Source organism: Magallana gigas, chromosome 8 (genome assembly GCF_963853765.1).
Source record: "Magallana gigas chromosome 8, xbMagGiga1.1, whole genome shotgun sequence".
In the NCBI taxonomy this organism is placed as follows: domain Eukaryota; kingdom Metazoa; phylum Mollusca; class Bivalvia; order Ostreida; family Ostreidae; genus Magallana; species Magallana gigas.
Genome location: NC_088860.1, coordinates 30,718,370 through 30,739,483, shown reverse-complemented (window position 1 = coordinate 30,739,483; position 21,114 = coordinate 30,718,370). Strand labels below are relative to the sequence as shown.

Genomic DNA, 21,114 nt, shown 5'->3' with positions numbered 1-21,114 from the left:
TGCCGTATTTCAACATTTTATTTCTGTATTTATATGCCAGAAAATCTTAATGTGCCCTTGGACCCTGTAAAACGTGGACACAAGCTGCATCCCGATTTTTCCGATAGAGGTGCTATTTCCGAACATGGAGATACAAAGTTTAGAACACTCTATTCAAGCGAAAACTTTTGACGCTTCAATGTGCTTCATTATAGTTCAATACAAAGATAGGAGAGGTTAAAGGATGAGTTACGCTATTTCAACAAACAGAGTCGGTATTGTGGTCGATATTAATGAAAAAAGAAAGTTATTTAGGGCAATTAAAGGACCGTGTCTTGATGATGACGTAGCTATTTGTAGAGAGGGATTCATACAGAGAGGACCATTATCATCGATATTTATAGTATTGGGGTCCTTATAAAGGTGTAACAGTGGCCCTATAGAGCTGCTGGATACAAAAGGCGAGCATACGTAGAAAAATTACATGTAGTTGTGTAGATTTTGATAACCAAAATAAAATTTCATATCTTAAATATATCACCCGTTTTCTAGATTTGAGACTATTCGCATAAATTTACATTAACATTTAACATTTCATTTGACAAAGAGAATGTGGAAATTCGGAACCTACTTAAAAATTTGGTACGACCCTTTCATCTAAATTTTAGATATAAAAAGAATACTATGCTCTGCATTCTCTGATTTAGAATAAGAGGGCAAAAATGGGCTTTTTAATTTAATATTCTTAAAAGCAACTAAACAAATCTTTTTAATTTTTTAAAAAGAAAGTCTTTATAATACAAAAGCAAAATTAAGAATTGTTTTTACAGGCCAATGCTAACCGGGGGTACACGGGAGGCCTCAAACTTCCTAAAATTGTTTTTCCAGAAATGTAAACTTCTTGTTGAAACTTAAGAAGTCTAAATTTGATTTTTAAGTGATTTTATCACTAAATAAGCGGAACGGGTTAAAAATAAATAACGTCGTACTCACGAAGTCAAGTACGAAAATACGGCAAATTTCGGTAAAATTATCAAAAATAAAGATAAAATAGCAAAAAATCTAGCGAGAACACATATCATTTTTTTTACATAAATTTATTTTAAATCACTTTTTCTTTACGCACAGAAACAGCTGATGAATTTGGAAAGTTACTTGCAATTTTTCAAAATAACTCCATCTCCAAAAATGCTCATTTTCTTATGTATTTATTAGAAAAGCGTCAAAACAGCACCATCAACAACCATGTTCAAGGCGGTACTGCATAAAAACAGCGTATACACATTTGATAAATATTTTACATAATGAACTGTAAATCCTACAGAACGATTTGACAAATTTTCAGGGTATGTTTTCTCGTGAGATTTTTTATGGGGTAAACCCGCGACCCACCTTAAGAGGTCTCCTTTCATCGATACAGGGAAGTACTATCGTTTTACTAACAGCGTGCCAGTTTGCTTGTCGGGCCGTGCTAAAATTTTGTACGCTGATTATCATATTACTCATCGATTGGTTGTTTGATTTCGTTGAAGTAAATACTAATTTGCATATCAAGCAAAGAACCCAGAAACGCACTGACCAATGACATTACATGATTTTTTGGGTAGTGAATATCAACACGTGGACAGTCCAAAGCTTGTTGTTTGTTAAATGTATTAAATATATATATATGCCTAGAAATAAGTGATTTATAGTAGTATGCCTACACCATTTTACTCGGACCTCCTTGACGGGGTCTTCTGCATATGGTACTAACAGTTACATACTGTTTCATCAATTTTCATATCGGTAACAAAACGCTAGAAAGGGGAAGATGGACAATGTATTCAACTGAAATAAACGTCCTCCACCGTTTCTGCTTGTTTAATGTACGTCGCATTAATCGAATACTCCCCAGTAAACCTATTTATACTGGGAGCGGAAGCGTTCTTGCATGAAAGATATTCACCACCAAAACATCATGCAATGTCATTCGTCAGTGCGTTTCTGGGTTCTGTTTTTAATATGCAAATTAGCATTCACATCAATAAAATCGAACAACCAATCGGTGAGGAATATAATAATCGGCATACAAGATTTTAGCACGGCCCGACAAGCAAACTGGCACGCTATTAGTAAAACGATAATACATACAATTGACGTTCGATTCAAAGTTTAGAATATTCCATTCAAACGAACATTTTTACCACTTCAATGCGCTTCATTGTAGAAGCGTTTTCCTCCAGAAAAGTTGTTACGTAATGTTTTGACTGACCTTTGTCCAATCAGATCGTAGAAGGCAGAGTTGAGACACTTAATTTGAGAGAGAGAGAGAGAGAGAGAGAGAGAGAGAGAGAGAGAGAGAGAGAGTTAACTGGTTAATGGAGTAAGTTATAGATGACGCAGATGAGCGAACTATCTATCAACAATAGTTATAAAGTGACAAATCAAGGTCTAGTATATCTTATAAATTTATGAAACTTTGAAGTGTTTTTAAATTCTTTAACCATGGAACAACGATGTCTATATCTCAAACATCGAAGACTGTACGAATATTTAAGAAACTGTTTTTATTACAAGTGTTACCGTTAGTATTCTAATCAAAGCTTGCCGAATCTTCCTGGAATTAAACATAGGTTGTAAATTTACTTTGTACTCAGTGTGAAACATTCTTTACCTTAGGACGAATTTGTCCGCCATTGTTTTATTTTTCCACTAAGCATCCGCCTGCGTTGCCTTTCCTTTTCACTACATCTAAATTCATAAGTGATCATTCGTTCGCATTTCAAAATATATAATGCCCGTATTCTCGGACTCCATGCTAGGAAATTTTGTAATACATGTACATGTTGTCGACGGCGCGCGGCCAAAGAAATTTTCATAATCGTTCTTTAAAACGCTTTAAAGTTATACCAATATAGGATATACATGTAATTTTTATATACAGACCTTAATTAATTTGTTTGCAAGTTTATAACTAATGATTATTTCTTCATTGGCACCACTTTTAATTTACTCAATTCTCTCTCTCTCTCTCTCTCTCTCTCTCTCTCTCTCTCTCTCTCATTCAAGTCACGAGCGGCAATGTCTTAACTCCGCCCAGCTACGATCTGATTGGACAAAGGTCAGTCAAAAGATTACGTAGAAACTTTTCTGGAGTTAACCCCTATTAAACGCTTCTATGTACTTCGTTATATTCATAAGAAACGGGAACTGACTATACTAAACAGTGAACATGCGCAGGAAAAAAGGCTATTGATTTAATCATTTTATAAAAAAAAAATAAAAAACAATCCATCATTGATTGTCAAAGAGTGCAGTACAAATTGAAAATCTATATTATGGAGTGCATTAAAAAGCGTGGACATTGAATGAGAGTCGATGGTTTAACAATTAGAAAGCCAGTAAAAAAGATTTCAAAGAAATAACCCGAAACGGCTACTACTTCCCCCGACAGTTGTCCAGGTAAGTGATATGGCCCATGGGCCTCTGTTTACAACTTGAAGATAATGCAGTGTTATTCTTTGGTTGAAACTTAAACTTAAGAATGCTCATATTTTACAAATACCCGTAGAGGGGACCAAGAAGGGACGTAGCTTCCATTGTGGCAATGAGGCAACTGTCTCACTAGAATTTAACAAATCCCAATTTGCATGTCATATTCCGCATTTTACTCACCATGCCAGTTGGTTCAGTCCCTTGCGAGAGATCTTTCTCCGCAATGAGACGCTTGAAACATTGGGGAAGGTCAACAATGACCGAGGACCATCTGGTTGGCCTTGCCTTACTTTTTGTTCACAGGCAGCAAATGATCTCAGTTGACAATCTCACAAAATTTGCAAGCTCCAAAAAACGCTGAATCGGCCCATTAAAATTTTGAAGTAAAACAACGATTAATTTTTTTTTTTAATAAAAATGTTCATTCATCTAAAATATGTTAGAAAGTACGTACTGTCGTATACACATTTTTGAATTATAAAGAATTAAAAAATTGAGTATACGACAATCGTGTTCTCAATTTTTGAATTTCTTATAATTCAAAAATTTGTATACGACAATACTGTGAATAGATGCTGGTCTGAAATGTAAAATAACAAAACTTCGTTGCGGACAATGGTTTTTTCACATTTTACAACTCCTAAATTCATTTTTCGTAGGGGGCTTTGCCCCCTGAACCTCCCACCAGAGGAGAGCCCTGGGGGGGGGGGGACCTGGGGGGCCTCAGGCGGCCCCCAGACCCCCTCCCGCAATAAATTTGCCTCACTCGAATATTATCTCAAGCTACGCCCCTGCCAAGCCTGTCTTTTTTGTGCTGTGGATGACTCTGTCCAGACGGGGGGGGGGCTACTACATGGACTGTGCTCTGTATGATCATACCATGTGGGTCCCAAAATGTGTGTATGACACAGGGCTAGCCAAAAAACTGCGGGAAGCAGAAAAAAATGTTCCTGCTTTTTGGGGAAGAATAACAAAGAGAGACTTGTCCACAATTTGTCAAAGGAATTGTGTCTGTTTGATGAAATTAAGTTTCCCTAGAAAGGAACTGTAGACATTGGCTTCAACAGACACTGAAGGAAAAAATTGACATACTAGTTGTGTTAAACAATTTTTGGGAGTTGATTTAATCAACTCTCCTATGCAGTTACTCGGACAAACCGAAAGTGATTCAGTGTTTGGACCTAAGCACAAATCAATCCACCGCTGACAACATATAGTTCTAATTGATCAATTCGATGTAATGAGTTATTAAGCATTGTTTTTCAAGGAAACTTATTTATAGATTCTTGTAAAAAGTCAGATTTTAAATGGTACGGATAATTTAGATATTTTTCAAAGCGTACATTTTATTTATTCCTACGCTAGAGTTCAATATAGTCTCGTTCAGCCAGACGCTCGGCTGTCTCCGTAAATCTCCGACAAGCAGAGAGTCTCTGTTGCTTGTCGGAGATTAACGGAGACAGCTGAGAGTCTGGTTGAACGAGACTAGAGTTCAATTTTGCTTGGGTCCATACAATTTCTCATAACTATTTCGATTACCGATACGTATAGTTTGATGGAATAATTCTTTGAATATTACACAACATGATTCATTTTGGGTTTTCACGCAATTCCTGTGCGAGAATTCATATTTTAAAAAATGTGCGCAATTCAAATACATATATTGAACAACTTGCCATGCAAAATAACATATCGTTGATTTTATTATAAATAATAATCGATAAAATCAACTCCCCTCAGTACTTTGATTATAGATGACTTTATGTAAAGCATGGCAGACAGATCAGGATCACACCTTCTCCACAAATCCTTCTAGAGAACTGAAAATTGCCCAGCGAGGTTGTGCATATACTAGTTCTCGCCGACTCGCTCCTATGAAGAACATTGTGCCATACTGGTTAATGATGAATGTTTTCTTGACGATATTGGAATCAATTCTATTAAAACCACAAGTATTTTTGTAGCTACACAAATATTATGAAATTCCCCCCAAAAAATTTTGAATCTGATCTAATGACACTGATTTGCTCACCTGATTTGATTGTATTGAAATAAAACCTCAAATATATAACAAGTCTTTGTTTTCATTGCTTTAAACAAATTTAATAAAATTGAAGTGCTGAAACAACACTGTTGATGTTTAATACTGAAAAACATTAAAATTAACTGATAAAATGAATCAACATCTAACAGTGCCTACAGTGCTGGCATATGTACCGAGTAATATCATAATTAAAAGCTCCATTTCTTAATATTAACAATTTTTTAACGTGCTGAAAATGCCAAAAAATCTAAGGATTGGAAAAGAAAGTCTGTTAAAAATATGCCCTTTTCTCACAAAAATGATAAACATGTTTTGACATAATCTTTGAACCAAGTAAAGTAAAACAGTTAAAAATGCCTATGTCATATGACCAACTTTAAATTACCTGCATTCAAATTATTTTATAAGCATTTTTTACGTTGATTTATTGGACTAAAGAGAACATTTTATGCCTCTGTGGGGTAAAAACAATATTAAGTACATTATGCTCAATAAAACTACATAAATAGATTTCATAAAACATAAACAATGAAGGCTGCTCTTAGTGGTTCCATTTAGAATAGCTGCAGGTCTGTAGCTCCTGGTCTGAAAAAATTAAGATGGATGACATGGGAGCTACAGAGCCACCCTTTGATATCAGTAGTAAATTGCATAAAGAATATATTAGTTCTATTTGTTTTCACAGATTTTGCGTAAAAGGTTAATCAGTCCAAAACTAGCGCACGCTTTTGTGCGTAATAAATACACCATTTTTAATGGATTTTTTTCCCAATTCAATGTATCTCCCAGGTCGTCCATCCAAATTTTTTTCAGACCGGGAACTACAGACCTGCAGCTACATTCAGAAGACATAGCAATTTGTGTTCGAGGTTTCATTAATCGGGATTTAAAATTTCTCTTCCTCCAGTGTTTTGATCACTTGTGTTTATCATTCTCTCTGACTAGACACGATCAGGTCATCCTTAATTTCCATCGTTTTGTGAAGGTCCGATTTTGATCCATCTTCTATTTGATGGAATCTGATCAGAAAGATTTTTCCTTGCAGTTATCAATATTAAAGAAAGACGCGACTTTCTGTTTCCTAGATTAAGAATTCTGTAATTCTATGAATTTTCCCTATTTGTTTCACCTACTGGTATATCATGCCCACCGCTACTTCTCCTTTGCGAATGGTTTTCTGAATGTCTATGATAAGGCCTATTATTCCTTGACTGATACGGCCCACTTCTTTGACTTCTATATGACCCATCACCTTGGTATTGTCCTCGATTTCTACCATTTCGCTCATAATATTCACGACTTTCATCATTGTAACCATTCCTATAACCTTGTCTGAAAGTACTCCGAGAATTTGTCCATGGCTGCTGATTTTTGGGATTAAGACATCGTTCACTGTCATGCCCACGATTATCATCATGAATTTCAATATGACTCTGTCTCCAATCATCGTCATAATTGGCTCTATTGTTGAATCTCCTACTGTCACTGAAATTCTGGAATCTTCCTGCACTTCTCGTCCTGTTTTGTTGATCGCAAGACTGAGAGTTCCAATGTTGATTCCCTCTCGGAGGATGGTAATCTCTTTGATCCTGAGACCAGGACCGATTACTATGCCTATTGTAGGACTTAGCGGGATATTGCGGGTGGTGCATATCTCGGTGTAAATCGAAGCCTGCACTGTAGTCTCTGTCCCTATTGTTATGTCTGTGGTTCCAATATTCCTGTCCATGATGCTCTCTTCTGTGCTCTATGTCATGTGACCTGGATCTCTCATGGCACTCCTCTTCGTGCTCACGATTTTGGTATGGTCTTCGGTTTTGTTGATGCTTCTGCATGGGAAGTTTTTCTCTGCCCTCATACTTGTAGTCAAGGTTTCTGAAACATAACAGTTGATTTTAATAAAATTAACAACACTGTACAGAAGGTCTATTGATTGTTCAAACATGGTACATTATGATGTTGTTACTTACAAATGTCTGAGTCGCAAATCCTCTATATAGTTTTCTCTCTCTATAGGATAGCCTCTTGCTTCATGGTAAACTATAACAGAAATGTATGAAAAATATATGATAAATATTAAATATCATACATAATACATGCTAGAGCTATCTATCATTTTGGAATTTTTTTTTTAACGTATTAGATTACATATGAGGTACAGAAAACAAAGACCACATACCTGCCATAGCTTTATCTGCGTTAAAGCCCAGCCTCTCTATCATGTATCGGCAGACAACGTAGCCGGTCCTGTTGACCCCATGTGTACAGTGTACCCCAACTACCTGGTCTGTAAAAATTCAGGTACGGTACATATATACAGTAGCATAGGGACGGAACAGAAAATTCAGGTACGGTACATATATACAGTAGCATCGGGACGGAACAGAAAATTCAGGTACGGTACATATATACAGTAGCATAGGGACGGAACAGAAAATTCAGCTTCTTCACTGAATGTATTTACATGCATGTACATTGATTTTTATGGATTGTCTGTATCGTCCAAGATTTCACAGCCAGAGAACTCTATTTATTTTTGCTTTCTTTAGCAAAACAAATACAAACACTCACTTTCATCTTGGCATTCCTTAAAGAAGCTTTCCAGAGTATCAAAAAACCTGAAATTCACACCAAAATATCCAAACATAAGGGACAATGTCAACAAAGATTGAATCTACTTGCAACTCAACTCAACTTTGAAGAAAGAATATAAAATACAATTTACTAAATAATATCCTTGATTGTTCCTAATCACTGAGAAAACTAATTCTGGTATATTCACTGTATATTGGTCATTCAAATTTAAACAGATGTAAAGGAAGTCTATTTGGGTTGAAACACATCAAATGATACATTAACATTATACTGAGAAGCCTTAAGGACAAATGATACATTCCTCAGTTTTAGATAATTTCCCTTGATGTACGGTATTATTTCTTCAGTATTTGCATTTAGACCTGTTCAAAAATTCAGAGTGCATTATCAGGCTATTTTTGGTGTTATAATATTTTAGAGTTTTCTTTTTATAGCAATCAAAATGTAATTAAATGCTTAATTATAAAGTGCATGCTTTCATATAAAACTACATACACAAAAAGAAATGTATAATATAACATGAAAATATAATTTGGTATTACATATTGGAAATTTTCACATTGCAGAGATAGAAAAAATAGAAAACAAAGTAAGATGGGTCGCGTCTGACCTTATTAATTTTTTTTCAGAATGCTAACTTGTTACCTGTACACAACATCATCATTCGGGACATTGTGACCCTCCGTGAAAATCTTCTCATGTCTTACCCCCTGACCTTTGAATTCCTAAAACAAAAATTGCATGACATTTCTCTTAGTTATCCTTGATTGATTTCATTACACAAAGAAACACTGAACAATTACACAGTAGTTTGATTTCAAACTGTACAATGGCATACACTTACAAATGCAGCGTAGTATTTTTTGGTAAACGTAAGGTCTACAACCATTCCTAGCCGATGGCCTAGTTCTGACACCATGGCAACCAACTTTTTGGGAGTAAATCTAAAAAAAACAAACACAAAATAATCAGATGCAAGTTAAGAGACAATTTTGGAAAATATCAAAGATTCAAAGTGAACAATTTAACTTAAAAAGAATTAAAGTAACCATCTTGAATATACTAATTTTGTTAGATAAAGGACAATCCATTCATGAAATAAATTAAAATGGTTCCATTGAATTCCCTTACTGTTCATCTTCAGGAAGTTTTCCGCATAATTCCTAAATAAACAAATTTAAACAAATTGAATAAACATTATATGGCAACCAGTTCAATGCAGATTTGGGAGCATAAAAATACAGAAATATTGAAATAAAGCATAAGTATATAAAATATAGATCAGCATCTATAATGAAACAATACTGATAGCATTATCCAATGACCACAGAACAATCATAATCCTAACAAACATAATATTGTTCTACATACACATTTACATAAATTTTAGTCATATTAAATAGATACAAAATTTGAAGTTATACATTTAATCTCATGAAAAGTTACATATAAATCAAAACTATTAAAAAAATCAGAGGCTATACTGGCGTGCGACCAGAGGCGAGTTCAACAGAGCAAGCGCTCGTGAGCGCTCGCCAAAATTTCCTATACTCGCAACACAAATTTTGGCGAGCGATCGCGAGGGCTCGCTCTGTTGAACACGCCTCTGTTCTCACCAAGTACCATTTCTCGCCAGTGCATTGTGATGTCATTTTATTAACACATAAAATTATATACAAAAATGATGTCACAATATACTGGCGAGAAATGATACTCGGCGAGAACTGATCGCACGACAGTATAAGTACTGGTAGTTCTTTACATTTCATCCTTTGAAAATTTTTATATTTATACATACATTAATATATATCATTAATTAAATGTGATTATCAATAAAAGCAGAATGTAACTTTATTTCATTGCAATTGACATTCATATTATTTTCATATAAAAATCCACTGACTGTTTTTAGCGGCACTTTAAATGTTATCAATCTAGTCCCAGGAATCACTTTTCCGAGAGCTTGATATTTCTCCCATCTGAAAATAGACACATACAACATGTACTACAAATCAAAATTAATGGCAACACATAATTTCAAACTGATGTTCATGATGATAATTACTGGTATGTCATCGAGGCATGGGACCATACATACTCATCTCACTTTCAATTGCCTCAAATCTATGTGTCTAAAATTTTCCAAAAGTTAATGCAGCCATTTATACAAAATATAGAAGTTTATATTAATCATTTGAGCACATACAGAGGTAAATTTGGGGCACAGAAATTTTTTTCTCTCCAAAAAATAGTAGTATAAAATTATCTTGTGTGGACAATGAATATTCTCCTGTGCTTGACATATTATCTTTTGCGCACAAATATGCATGTAATTATCATAACATGCAAATGACAAGATGTTATGTCATGCGCAGATGATAATGTCAGAAGAGCGTGCACAAGATAATAAGTTGTGCACCCAAGATACTATGTTATGCAAAGAAGAATTTGCCCATATTCTTTGCAAAAAAATATTTAATGTGACCTAAATGTACCACAATGTGCAAGCTATAATTTAGAAATGTCATTGGACATCTTCATGAAACCATTTTCTGTAAAAATGGCCAGGGTTTAACATCGTTTACTGTGTGACAGGACAATAAAATCTACCAACACAGCAAATGTCCTGGGCTTACTTGCTTTGAATCATGAGAATGATTTCCATACTGAGCTTTTTTTATGTTTAACTTATATGATGAGCACTTATTATAAATATTCATTTTGATCCAGTGTGAACTTTTAAGCGCATAACCTTAAGATGGACTCCGCTTCGAAAAAGAAATACAGGGTGGCCAAACGAGACATGGCAGAGGTCAGTGGAGAAAGAGAGGAAAGACCAGTCGTAAAACTAATTAACTATGGGCATGGTGCAGCAGATGTCAGCAGACAGACAGAAATGGAAGTCATCTGTGAAGGCCTAATGTACCCAAAGCACTCGATAGAACTCTGATAAATGCTAATCTCAGCGAAATTTGACAAGACTAAAAAAATTTTGACTGCAGACGTCTCTTTGAATCTTTCACAGATTAGATAAACACTATACATGTACGTGTTTTTACATTACGGGATCTGTATATTTTTTTTATCTCATTATTAATGATAATCATTATCTGATTTATCCTGATAACACAATATCAGAACCTTGATAAAACTTTAAGGAAACTCAAAGTAACTCATTGAATGTGGTTGTTTTATCTTAAAAACAGGGAAACGTATGTATTAGATTGTTTTTTAGGCCATATTCACTTTAAATGTGTAATTTGCAGTATTCCCTTATAGAAAATAGGTGTATTAACACCTGGGTATTTTTCCACAGAAAATTAAGATCAGATTCAGATTGTTTTGAAAAAAAATTAATTCTGGTTGTAACATGCTTTCTGATTGGCTAAAAAAATTATTTTATCGATTGTTGCCTAAGTCATAGTTAGACTATAACGTCAAAAATGCATCAATACGCCTGACGTTACATTTGAAATTTGTACAATTTTATGTCATTTTAAAAGTCAAATGACCGTTTTTATCTACAATGAAGAGTAAAAAAATTAAACTATACGCAATGAATTCAATATTTATTAGTTTTATACGATATAAAATGGTTTGAAACAGTTTACGCTTTATTATAAACCGCTGCACGATTTATAAAAGCAAAAACTGCCCCAAAATGATTTTATAGCATATAAAACAAATAAATATTGAATCATTCCTTAAATAAATCGATTCATGTAGGTATTTTTGTCAAAACGGGGGGGGGGGGGGGTGTTAAAGAAACATTTATCAATAAATGTAGCCTTAGCTAAACATCGTTACTCAATACCTCAATAGAGAAGTAGACAGTTATATACGTTATACATGAGAGATATGTCTGTCAGGTTCTCTACATCCCAGCACGTGGCAAACCTTATATTACATGGAATAGCTCACACTCATAATCGTTTACGAAATACTTTCATTTTCAAGTCATATTCATCTACAAAATGTTATATTTTTCGACAAAAACAAAAGCTGAATCTAACAAAAATTAGAAATATCATTATTATGCTTAACCTGTCTGGCGGTGGCATTTTGACTATTTTTAGAACAGGAAACGTATGTCAGACTTTGTTAACCTGTTCGTTGTTTATTCGATTAGGACGTAAAGTAAAGATGATGTTTAAGAATACAATATATTTTAAAGGAAAATGTTTATCTTGTATTTAAGTAATATAAATTAATGTTATATGTGCATGATATCACACGAGCAGCCTTTGAGAAATGTCACTATTCCGGGAATGCTATATTTGTCGGTATCCTTTTCATTTTATCAAATGGTGGTAAATTTCCGCCATTTTTAATAATTTTTCTTGAGAAGATGCTTTCATAGTTTACATGGTTTAGCTATTTATTCATTGACAAAGGTAATATTTGTATGTACAATGATAAGCATATAGAAAGGGAAAAGTTACTCTACCCAATTAAAATCACTATGTTTATCAAAGTATGTTAATACATATCAGTCATTGCCACATGTAAACAGACTTTTACGAGCATGGCGTAAAATAATTCCCCACGAAATTAAAACCGTTCCAACCTATGCTCACATTACTATTCTAACTGCTCTGCCGTGTTAGGCACAACCTTTTGATTTATAGCGACAAAGATAAAGCTGTGTAATTTATGCAGTTTTTAAAATAGATGAGAAGTTGCAAGTTTATTCTGCTCCAGGTTCTGATTTTTATCCCATTTTGATGATTTTTCTATTTAATGGATAAGCAAAGAACACTTACAGGGTTGCATTAATTTAAAGATACAGATCATATGCACAGGCGCTTGTTTAATACAGATCTAACTATATCTAACTATATACATAATGTAATGTTAATAGACCTCTTGCATGAAAGAAGTAGATATGATCTTATTTAGCAGCTAGCCTTGCTCCTTAGGTTAGAGATTGTAGATTTGCAAATAATCACATGTTTTGATTTTACTATGTTTGCGGTTTATAATTTTCCTGTGAAATTTTACCCATCAGAGATAATACCATTAGTTTTCTAAACTGTATTATGTTTATATTAAAAAACAAAGAGAAATTACTATAATTGCAGTATAAAATTAAAGCCATCACAATTAATACCTTTTGAGAAATCATAGATTTTAACATGGTGGAATTAAAACTACTAACAGTTTTACGTTACATTGGGTTTGCTTACAATTTTTCCATTGGTCGATACCAGTGAAACAATTGACCATTGGCAAAATATTGGTACAAAAGTGTGCCACCAGTTATTTCTAAATGTAACCAAGGTTTGCTGGCTGAGCAACCACATTTGCAGTAGAAATCTAAACTTCTATATGCAATCTATTATTGTGGCCTCAAGTAAAAGCAAATTTTTGAAAGTTAAAAAATGGATGACTTTGATTAATGTACAGTTGCATACTGATCAAAATGGATAACAGGATTTTTATAAGTTCTATTGTCATATATGTCATATGAATATGTCAGTTGGCCTGTAGAATAAGAAAGTCTTTGAATATGGAGATGTCTATATAAATTTTTATGAAATTATTTTTAGTTCCACATTCTGTTATTATCATGGATATTGTTGGAATGGATCATGGCTATTCGAAGCCATGGAGTGCCCATCCAGATGCCAGTCATGCCAGACCAGTGAAGCTCATGTACATGCAAAGAGTACCTCGTAACCAAACAGCTGAAAACTCAAAGTATGTAAAACTGTAAAAGTCCCATGTTAGTAAAATATTTTACCTATAAAGCCAGAATATTTCTCCTGTAAAAAAAATTGTTCTTAAAGCAAGATTAACCAATCACATTATCAGTGATGACATGAATATAAATATTAGGATGAATGCTTAATTATGATATAATAAAAAGGCACATATCATTTTCTTGACAAACCCAAATCTTCACAGAAATTTAACTGGCAAAATCTAAGTCATGAAATCTTATTTAGTAAACCAAAAGATCCCATTTTTATTTTCCAGTGATCATGAAATAATTGACGTAGTGGATGCACCTGCTAAGCCACACCCTTCTTATGACATGGCCAAGGCAAGGAGCCTGATGCACGAGTGTGATCGCCATGTGAACTTTGCTCGGATGGAGGAGTGTCCAGACGACTGGGAGGAGCAAATATCGAGGTTCAAACAAACGTCGGTCATCTTACAGGCGGGTCCCCACCCCCTCATTATTCTCATCTCATTGTTCTGGTGACGGATAACCGTAGTCTTCAGTATAAATCAATCAGTTCATCGACTTCTCGAATTGATATGACTGTGAACTGTTTTATTTATATACAACCGTAGAATGTAGTTCAAAAGTACAGCATACGAGACCCTAAAAGATTTGATATCCATCAATATAAAGATAACTGAGAGAAATTAAATTGAATGACTTCTTGTCTCTGACATAATTGTGACTTATCTAAGTCATTAATATCCCAATGTAGATTTCAATTTGACAAAGGAAGCAGTAGCATTTCTCTTATGAAAGACTTTAATAGGTATCAAATCTTTGTTTAGTTCAGTTACATTTGCATGCTTTTCATTTAACCACCCTTGTTTTGCCCTGGGCTTTGTTTGATTTTTATTTTATATTTACCAATTAGTCAGAGTCTGTCAGATGTTTACCGTACCGTATGTTGAAAAATGCAGCCGTTTCCTTCTAGTTCAAGCATGAAAAATTACCACGGCACAACCAACAAACAAAATATTGCAGACTCTGACTAAATAGTTGTGAAACTTTTATCATTGACATAGTAATTGTAAACAGTCAATTCAGTTCCATTTGTTTGGTCATTGCATTTTGACTGAAAATGAAAGATAATTTCAAAACATTTTATTCTTCTGAGTAATGTTAACATAAAAATAATTAAATATTATGCTGATGAAATGTTATGCATTTATTCATGTAGGCTACATATAACTATGAATATTTTTATAATTAGTCAACTTAAATTGTTTGAATGGTGTTATTAGTACCTTTGCTTGATGTTTGTAGAACTGGTTGGACCTTGCAGCAGAATAGGCTGTTCAACAAGATTATCAAAGCACTGCAAACTGACAGACTGGCCAGATTGACCTACCACAATGTAAGCAGATTTTCTTAAATTCCAATGTGTGGAATAGAATTTATCATAAAACTTAATTTTGTTTCTTTACATTGATTTGTCTATGATGCAGTAGGGATCCTTGAGGGTTTTGTTTTCAATCTTATTCAGACCTCTAATGAACCAGTGATGAGAAGAATCCATATAGACAAGACTGCTCGCAGGGTCAGGCAAGCTTTTGCTAGTGTGGCTTGGGTAAAGACTTCTTTTTTTTTACATTGCCATAGTGAAATAAGTTTTCATGATTTATTGAGACCTTTTCAGTGTTATTGTATCTGGTCCGTTTACACTTACAGGACACCAGACTGACTCAGTGGGTACACGGTGTCTTAGTGGACAACCTGAGTCTACCTGTCCTTGGAGCCTACCTGGATGTCCTTCAGACCCTGAGGGCAAAGGTCATTGATATTTTTTGATAGGAAACTACTTAAATTCAATTTAATTTTCAATTTATTTATTTCACCAATTAAGGGCCCTCAAGAGGCAACAAAATGGTTCAATTTTACATTCACTCACTCAATGTCGTGCTGCAAAGTTTCGCTGAATGTTAAAATGAAGTGGATGTCTTTGATCAGGTCCCCTCTCTGGTGGACAAAATGATCGCCAACACCAGCGTAGGAGGGAAGTCTGCCACAGCATCTCTGGAGGCCCTCAATCTGCTGCTGAAGAGACCCTGGGACCCAGTGCTCAGTGTATACTCCCAACAGAAACCAGTATGTCAAGCATTACCTAGTACATTAGCACATGTGTTGTTTTCTCTCTAATTAAACACTTACTTCATTATACCCCCCGCAAACAAAGTTTGGGGGGGTATATAGGAATCACCTTGTCCGTCCGTCCGTCTGTCTGTGCAATCGTGTCCGTGAAACATTGGAAGTTCTTACTTCACACAAAGATTGCTTATGACCTAAGGGTGTGTCATGACCTTGACCCAAGGTCATTCGGGCAAGGTCAAGGTCACTGGCAGAAAAAATGCAAAATTTGTGTCCGGTCCATATCTTTCTTATGGAGAAACATTGGAGGTTCTTACTTCACACAAAGATTGCTTATGACGTAAGGGTGTGTAATGACCTTGACCCAAGGTCATTCGTGCAAGGGCAAGGTCACTGGCAGAAAAAATGCAAAATCTTACTTCACACAAATATTGCTTATGACGTAAGGGTGTGTCATTACCTTTACCCAAGGTCAATTGAGGAAGTTCAAGGTCATTGTTTCGAAAATGCTAAATTCTGTCTGTGTCATTTCTTGTATTAATGGAAATATTAGAAGCTAAAATTTGACACAATGCTTGCTCTTCTATGCCACATAAAATTATTTTTAGATTTCATCCCCATTTCTCTGAAAATGGCCTGCCCCGATAAAATTTTTATTTGGAAAAAAAATGGTCAGTAAAATAGATTCATCCAATATTTTCTATAATAGCAAAAATACACGCTTTATGATTTTTTTCTTAGCTGGGGGTATCAATTGTGAGCTTGCTCACAGTACCTCTAGTTCATATTTGGCATAGTTGTACCTGTATTTCAATACATGTATCTAATTTGTTTTCATTTATTGCAAAATTTGCAAAAATAAATTAGATCCGTTGTTTTTTAAGTTTGCATTTATTTATTGCAATGTATAAAGTTTGATATATCACACAAAAATACAAACATTACCACCATGTTTTGATTTTTGCTAAATTTACATGTAATTGATTGTCAACATTTATTATTCTAAGTTAAGATATTTATTTTGCAGAACAAGTTACCAGGGAACCCCCTGATTCTGATTGCACCCAACGGTCCGACCTACACAGGACACAGTTACTCCAAGCGCACCCGATTTTGGAATAGTCAGCTCTCCAACCTGGGGAAGGTGATCCCCGTCACCATGCACACAGTCAACGGGGGAAGCGGGGTGGGGATAGCCCAGTGTCTGGAGCACATGATAGGGGCGGTCAGAACTAAAGTCCTTGAGGTAAGGCACTAGTTATATTGGAGATGAAGATGTATATGTGTATTTGTATATGCTAGATTTTAATTTTGCAAAATTCTACAATTGTTTGATGTTGAAATTTTGATTTTTTTAAAGAGGTAATATTTACCAATGATAATGCCCAGTCCATGAATGATTAATAATTGACTGTGTTGACATACGTCAAACCAAATAGACGACTTATTGTAATTTTTCAAATTTTAGTTGAAAGGCCATTTTCATCACAAGCCTATTGTCTTGCTTGGATGGAACATTGGTGCACTGGTGGCCTGTCATGTAAGTTAGATCCGAGTACATTCAGATTCCCTGCAATCCATTGTAATTCTTTATTTAGCTAGATTCTGATTTTGGTCGTTCTGTAGGTGTCATTAGTAGAGGCTGTGTCTGCAGTGGTGTGTCTGGGGTTACCCATCACTGGCATCAATGGACAACGAGGGGTAAGGGCAAGTTCTTTAATTCCTAGTAGAATCTATGATTAATTATGAATTAAGATTAAATCATGTTTATTCAGAAGTTGAATTTTAAGAAGCTATAATTATTTAAGTCTATTTTATTGGATGGACTAGGTCATTAGTTACTCATTACCCCTCTTAAAATTCATTCTTTAAACCAAATTCAAACCATGAATAATTGAATCTAATACTCTAGTATTTTGATTTACAATGTATTGAATGTGACCCTGAGCTGCTCCCAAAATAATTTTTATTTTATTTGTGGTATATGCTTAGATTGTTACTCTCACTGTACTCCAAATTACTGCACATAGAGGTACATGGCTGTATGTAACACTATCCTAACTATTGATTTATAGGACCTAGAGGACACCCTTTTGGACAGTAAAACCCCGACCATGTTTGTGATCGGCCAGCACTCGTACACGGCCACCATTGACAACATGGAGGACCTAAGGGAGAGGATGAAGGCGGAGAACGAGTTACTGGTGGTAGGGGGCGCTGACAGTAACCTGAGGGTGTGTCGGGGCAAGAAAAAACAGGAGGGCATCACTCAAGTCATGGCCGACAAGCAAATACTGGTATGCTAGTGTGCTATGCAGTCTACTGATCAGAACAATTTTCAAGTGTGAACAAATTACATTAATAAATCTAAAAGAGAGACTTGCAATATATTCATGTCCATGTACTTGCATGATTTTTAAAGTGTAGATTATGCATTTTTAAAATATATTGAGCTGTTATAGACTAGCTGATTATGAAATTTACTTGAAAAGCTCCGTTTTGAAAAATATTCATTTTTCTCCATATAAACAGGACCATGTGGCCGATTTTCTTGGAGGAGTTCTTTCTCAGTCGGACCTTCTAAACTCTGATAATGCAGAGATTTCAGAGGAAGTAGAGCTTAAGAAGAAAAAACAAAGGAAGGTTTGTAGATCTCTATATTATGTAATATGTGTAGTACTTGTTTGTCTTGTTCGTACAAGTTGTAACAAAAGATCAAATTACCAACAACAACAAAATAGGCCATGATTTTCAAAACATTCATCCTTATAGGAAAAGTCCCTACCTTCAACACCTAAGCAGTTGAGTGTGGCCAAGGCTCTGAAGGCTGCGAGAGAGGCTGGATTTAACCAGCTGTCTGTCGGGCAACAGACCAGTGAGCTGGCTAGTCACCTCCTGGCAGGGCCCAATCAACTAGCTAATCGTACGTGTCAGTAGGACTTTGTACATGTATTTAAATTATCTGTCTGAATTCTATTAATTAACAGTTTTCATTTTACTTTGGCTAAAACATGAATGATCTGTATATTCTTCATAGTTCCACCCTTCAAAGTTTCATTTATTTTGGCTTGACTAGTTTGGTATGTTTGTTTTGTACAGAATTATCATAAAAAAGTAAAAAGTAAAATTACAATAAGTTGTATATGAATTCTTGTCTTTTGCAGCTCCCAGGCAGAAAAGGAAGTATGTAAAGAGTCCAGCGTCGGTGGCCAAAAAGAGGCTAAAAACAGCAGCTGCAGCAGCTGGATCTGGGAAAAGTCAGCCAACTCTAAACCTGTCTTTAGCCAGTAAAATAGCCGGTCTCCAGGCCCTGAACAGTGCCCCTGAACTCTCTGGCCTTCTACAGAGTTCTGTTCCACAGACTGTGAAGGACATGGAGCCCAAAGCCGATGGTGGCCTGAATCCAGAATCTGGTCAGCAGAGTCCAAGCAAAGCCTCCAAGGTCACCCTGGAAAGTTTGGCCAATCTGATGGCTCAGAAAGAGGCAGCACAAAGAATTGCTAGCAGTATCGCCAGTACTCATGCCTATGCCCTTCCTACCAATGTATTAAGCAGGGAGTCGGCTCCAAGTAGTGCTCCTGTTCTGTCGACACCACAGATCAGTCTGCCGAGCCTGATAAACTTATCCAATGTTTTAAGAGGTGGTATTAAACCATCTGTTCACATCACCACAGCTGGACCAGTCTCCAGTCAAATTCAGCAGTTACTGGCTGGAATAAGTAAAGCTGGAGTGACATCCACAGCATCCATAAAATCTCTGTCTTCAACATCTGTAAACCCACAATCATCTGCCTCTTCACTGACAGCTGCTTCCAAGTCTCCTATTTCGCAAGCCCTCGGTTCACCTTTAATCAGTTTTGACATTTCATCAGCATCAAGTACTTCAGGCACCCAGCACGTTACATACGTTCTCCCCAGTCAAACACAGAAACTTGTAGAGAGCCCAGCTAAGGCCCAGGAGATGGTCACTCAGTCCCAGCAGACTGTCTCTCCGGATTCAACCCTTGAGGACTTGGACCAGACTTCTGGGGATCGGTCAATGGAAGAGACTGATGAGACAGTACAGGCTGTGCAGAAATCTCAGTACCACGACTTTCCTCTAACCACTGGGTCCATTCCTCAGAGTTTGGTGTCAACTATAACCCAAGCCAAGCTACTCGGCAGTTCACTGCCCCACACATCAGTGACTGTTCCCAAGACTTTCACCAGTGCCAGCACTGTAAACAAAATAGCCTCTGGACTCTCCCTGCAGAAATCTTCTCCCTCCAGTACAACCATCCACATTTCCAGTGAGAGACAAGGCCAGCATACCGTGGTGACACCGACCATCTACAAAACATCATCCAAGTCTCCCACCATCATCCCGACCACTACAGAGACCCTGGGTAAGGTGTCCTCTCTGTTGGAATCTAGTCCTGTGATACAGAGGACCAGCACCACAGTGGGGGTGTCATCCGTCTCCCCTCAGTCTATGCTCGCTTACCACTTTAAGACCATTGAGAGTGAACACAAGGGTTCTACCACTTTAGTGACTGTGTCCCCCACCTCCCCATCCACCCGCCCCTCCCCCAAGTCCACCACCCCCTCGGTCACTTCATACACCCCCACCCCCAAACCTGTGCTGCCACCTAATTCCGCCACTAGGACCAGGAAAATCAAAACTCCACGACAGTATGATTTGTGATTCTGTGACGGGATTGAGAATGTAAAAAAAATTTATTAGCTATGTGCAGTGTTGTATAGTTTGTATATAATACTCGCCATTTCATCTTGTTCATTTCTTACTGTTGTTATATTTGAATACATATTCATTTACATTTACTTCATCATCTTAATGTGTAGGTTGATTTTTTTTAAAGAAATGTTATGGTAAAATTTAATGGATTTTTTGTTAAAATTGTCAATAAACATATTTAGAAATTTGTGTCTGGTTTGTTGTTTCATGTAGCTCTTAAGATAACATTCATATCATATATTTGCAAGATACGAAAAAAAAAACCCAGATCAAAGCATTATGAATACATGTAACAATTATTGACTTGTTTTCCAAAATGTATTTCAAAAGTCTGAGGGCACCCTTTAGTAATCAGTTTATCTGTCGGGCACTGTCTGGAACATGTTTCCTCTCCCAACCTGGCAAATGCTTCACCCACAAAAATTTTAGGTTAAATTGTGCAGTGCTGGTACATTGAACTAAGTTCTT

The 21,114-nt window shown here is 35.9% G+C and overlaps 2 protein-coding genes across 4 annotated transcripts; one reads left to right on the top strand and one right to left on the bottom strand.

Moving 5' to 3' along the window:
• Positions 1 to 6,451: 6,451 nt before the first annotated feature.
• Positions 6,452 to 12,196, bottom strand: LOC105331291 (RNA/RNP complex-1-interacting phosphatase). Its single transcript, XM_011433413.4, has 9 exons — positions 12,140 to 12,196; positions 9,999 to 10,074; positions 9,227 to 9,258; positions 8,940 to 9,039; positions 8,741 to 8,820; positions 8,072 to 8,118; positions 7,680 to 7,787; positions 7,471 to 7,540; positions 6,452 to 7,375 (listed from the first exon to the last, which is right to left on the bottom strand). The coding sequence occupies exons 1-9, from the start codon at positions 12,154 to 12,156 to the stop codon at positions 6,604 to 6,606; spliced, it is 1,302 nt and encodes a 433-aa protein (XP_011431715.3). The 5' UTR covers positions 12,157 to 12,196; the 3' UTR covers positions 6,452 to 6,603.
• A 193-nt stretch (positions 12,197 to 12,389) lies between these two features.
• Positions 12,390 to 20,833, top strand: LOC105331292 (KAT8 regulatory NSL complex subunit 3). 3 transcript variants are annotated; one of them, XM_066068173.1, is made up of 15 exons: positions 12,390 to 12,489; positions 13,645 to 13,795; positions 14,075 to 14,230; positions 14,539 to 14,592; positions 15,090 to 15,180; positions 15,310 to 15,393; positions 15,495 to 15,596; positions 15,774 to 15,911; positions 16,939 to 17,157; positions 17,380 to 17,451; positions 17,538 to 17,612; positions 17,987 to 18,208; positions 18,444 to 18,554; positions 18,684 to 18,834; positions 19,076 to 20,833. In XM_066068173.1, the coding sequence occupies exons 2-15, from the start codon at positions 13,665 to 13,667 to the stop codon at positions 20,593 to 20,595; spliced, it is 3,126 nt and encodes a 1,041-aa protein (XP_065924245.1). In that variant the 5' UTR covers positions 12,390 to 12,489; positions 13,645 to 13,664; the 3' UTR covers positions 20,596 to 20,833. The 3 variants fall into 3 exon arrangements, with proteins under 3 accessions (XP_065924245.1, XP_011431718.3, XP_065924246.1); XM_011433416.4 differs by lacking the exon at positions 14,539 to 14,592; XM_066068174.1 differs by lacking the exon at positions 14,539 to 14,592 and having other exon boundaries at positions 14,075 to 14,242.
• Positions 20,834 to 21,114: the final 281 nt, after the last annotated feature.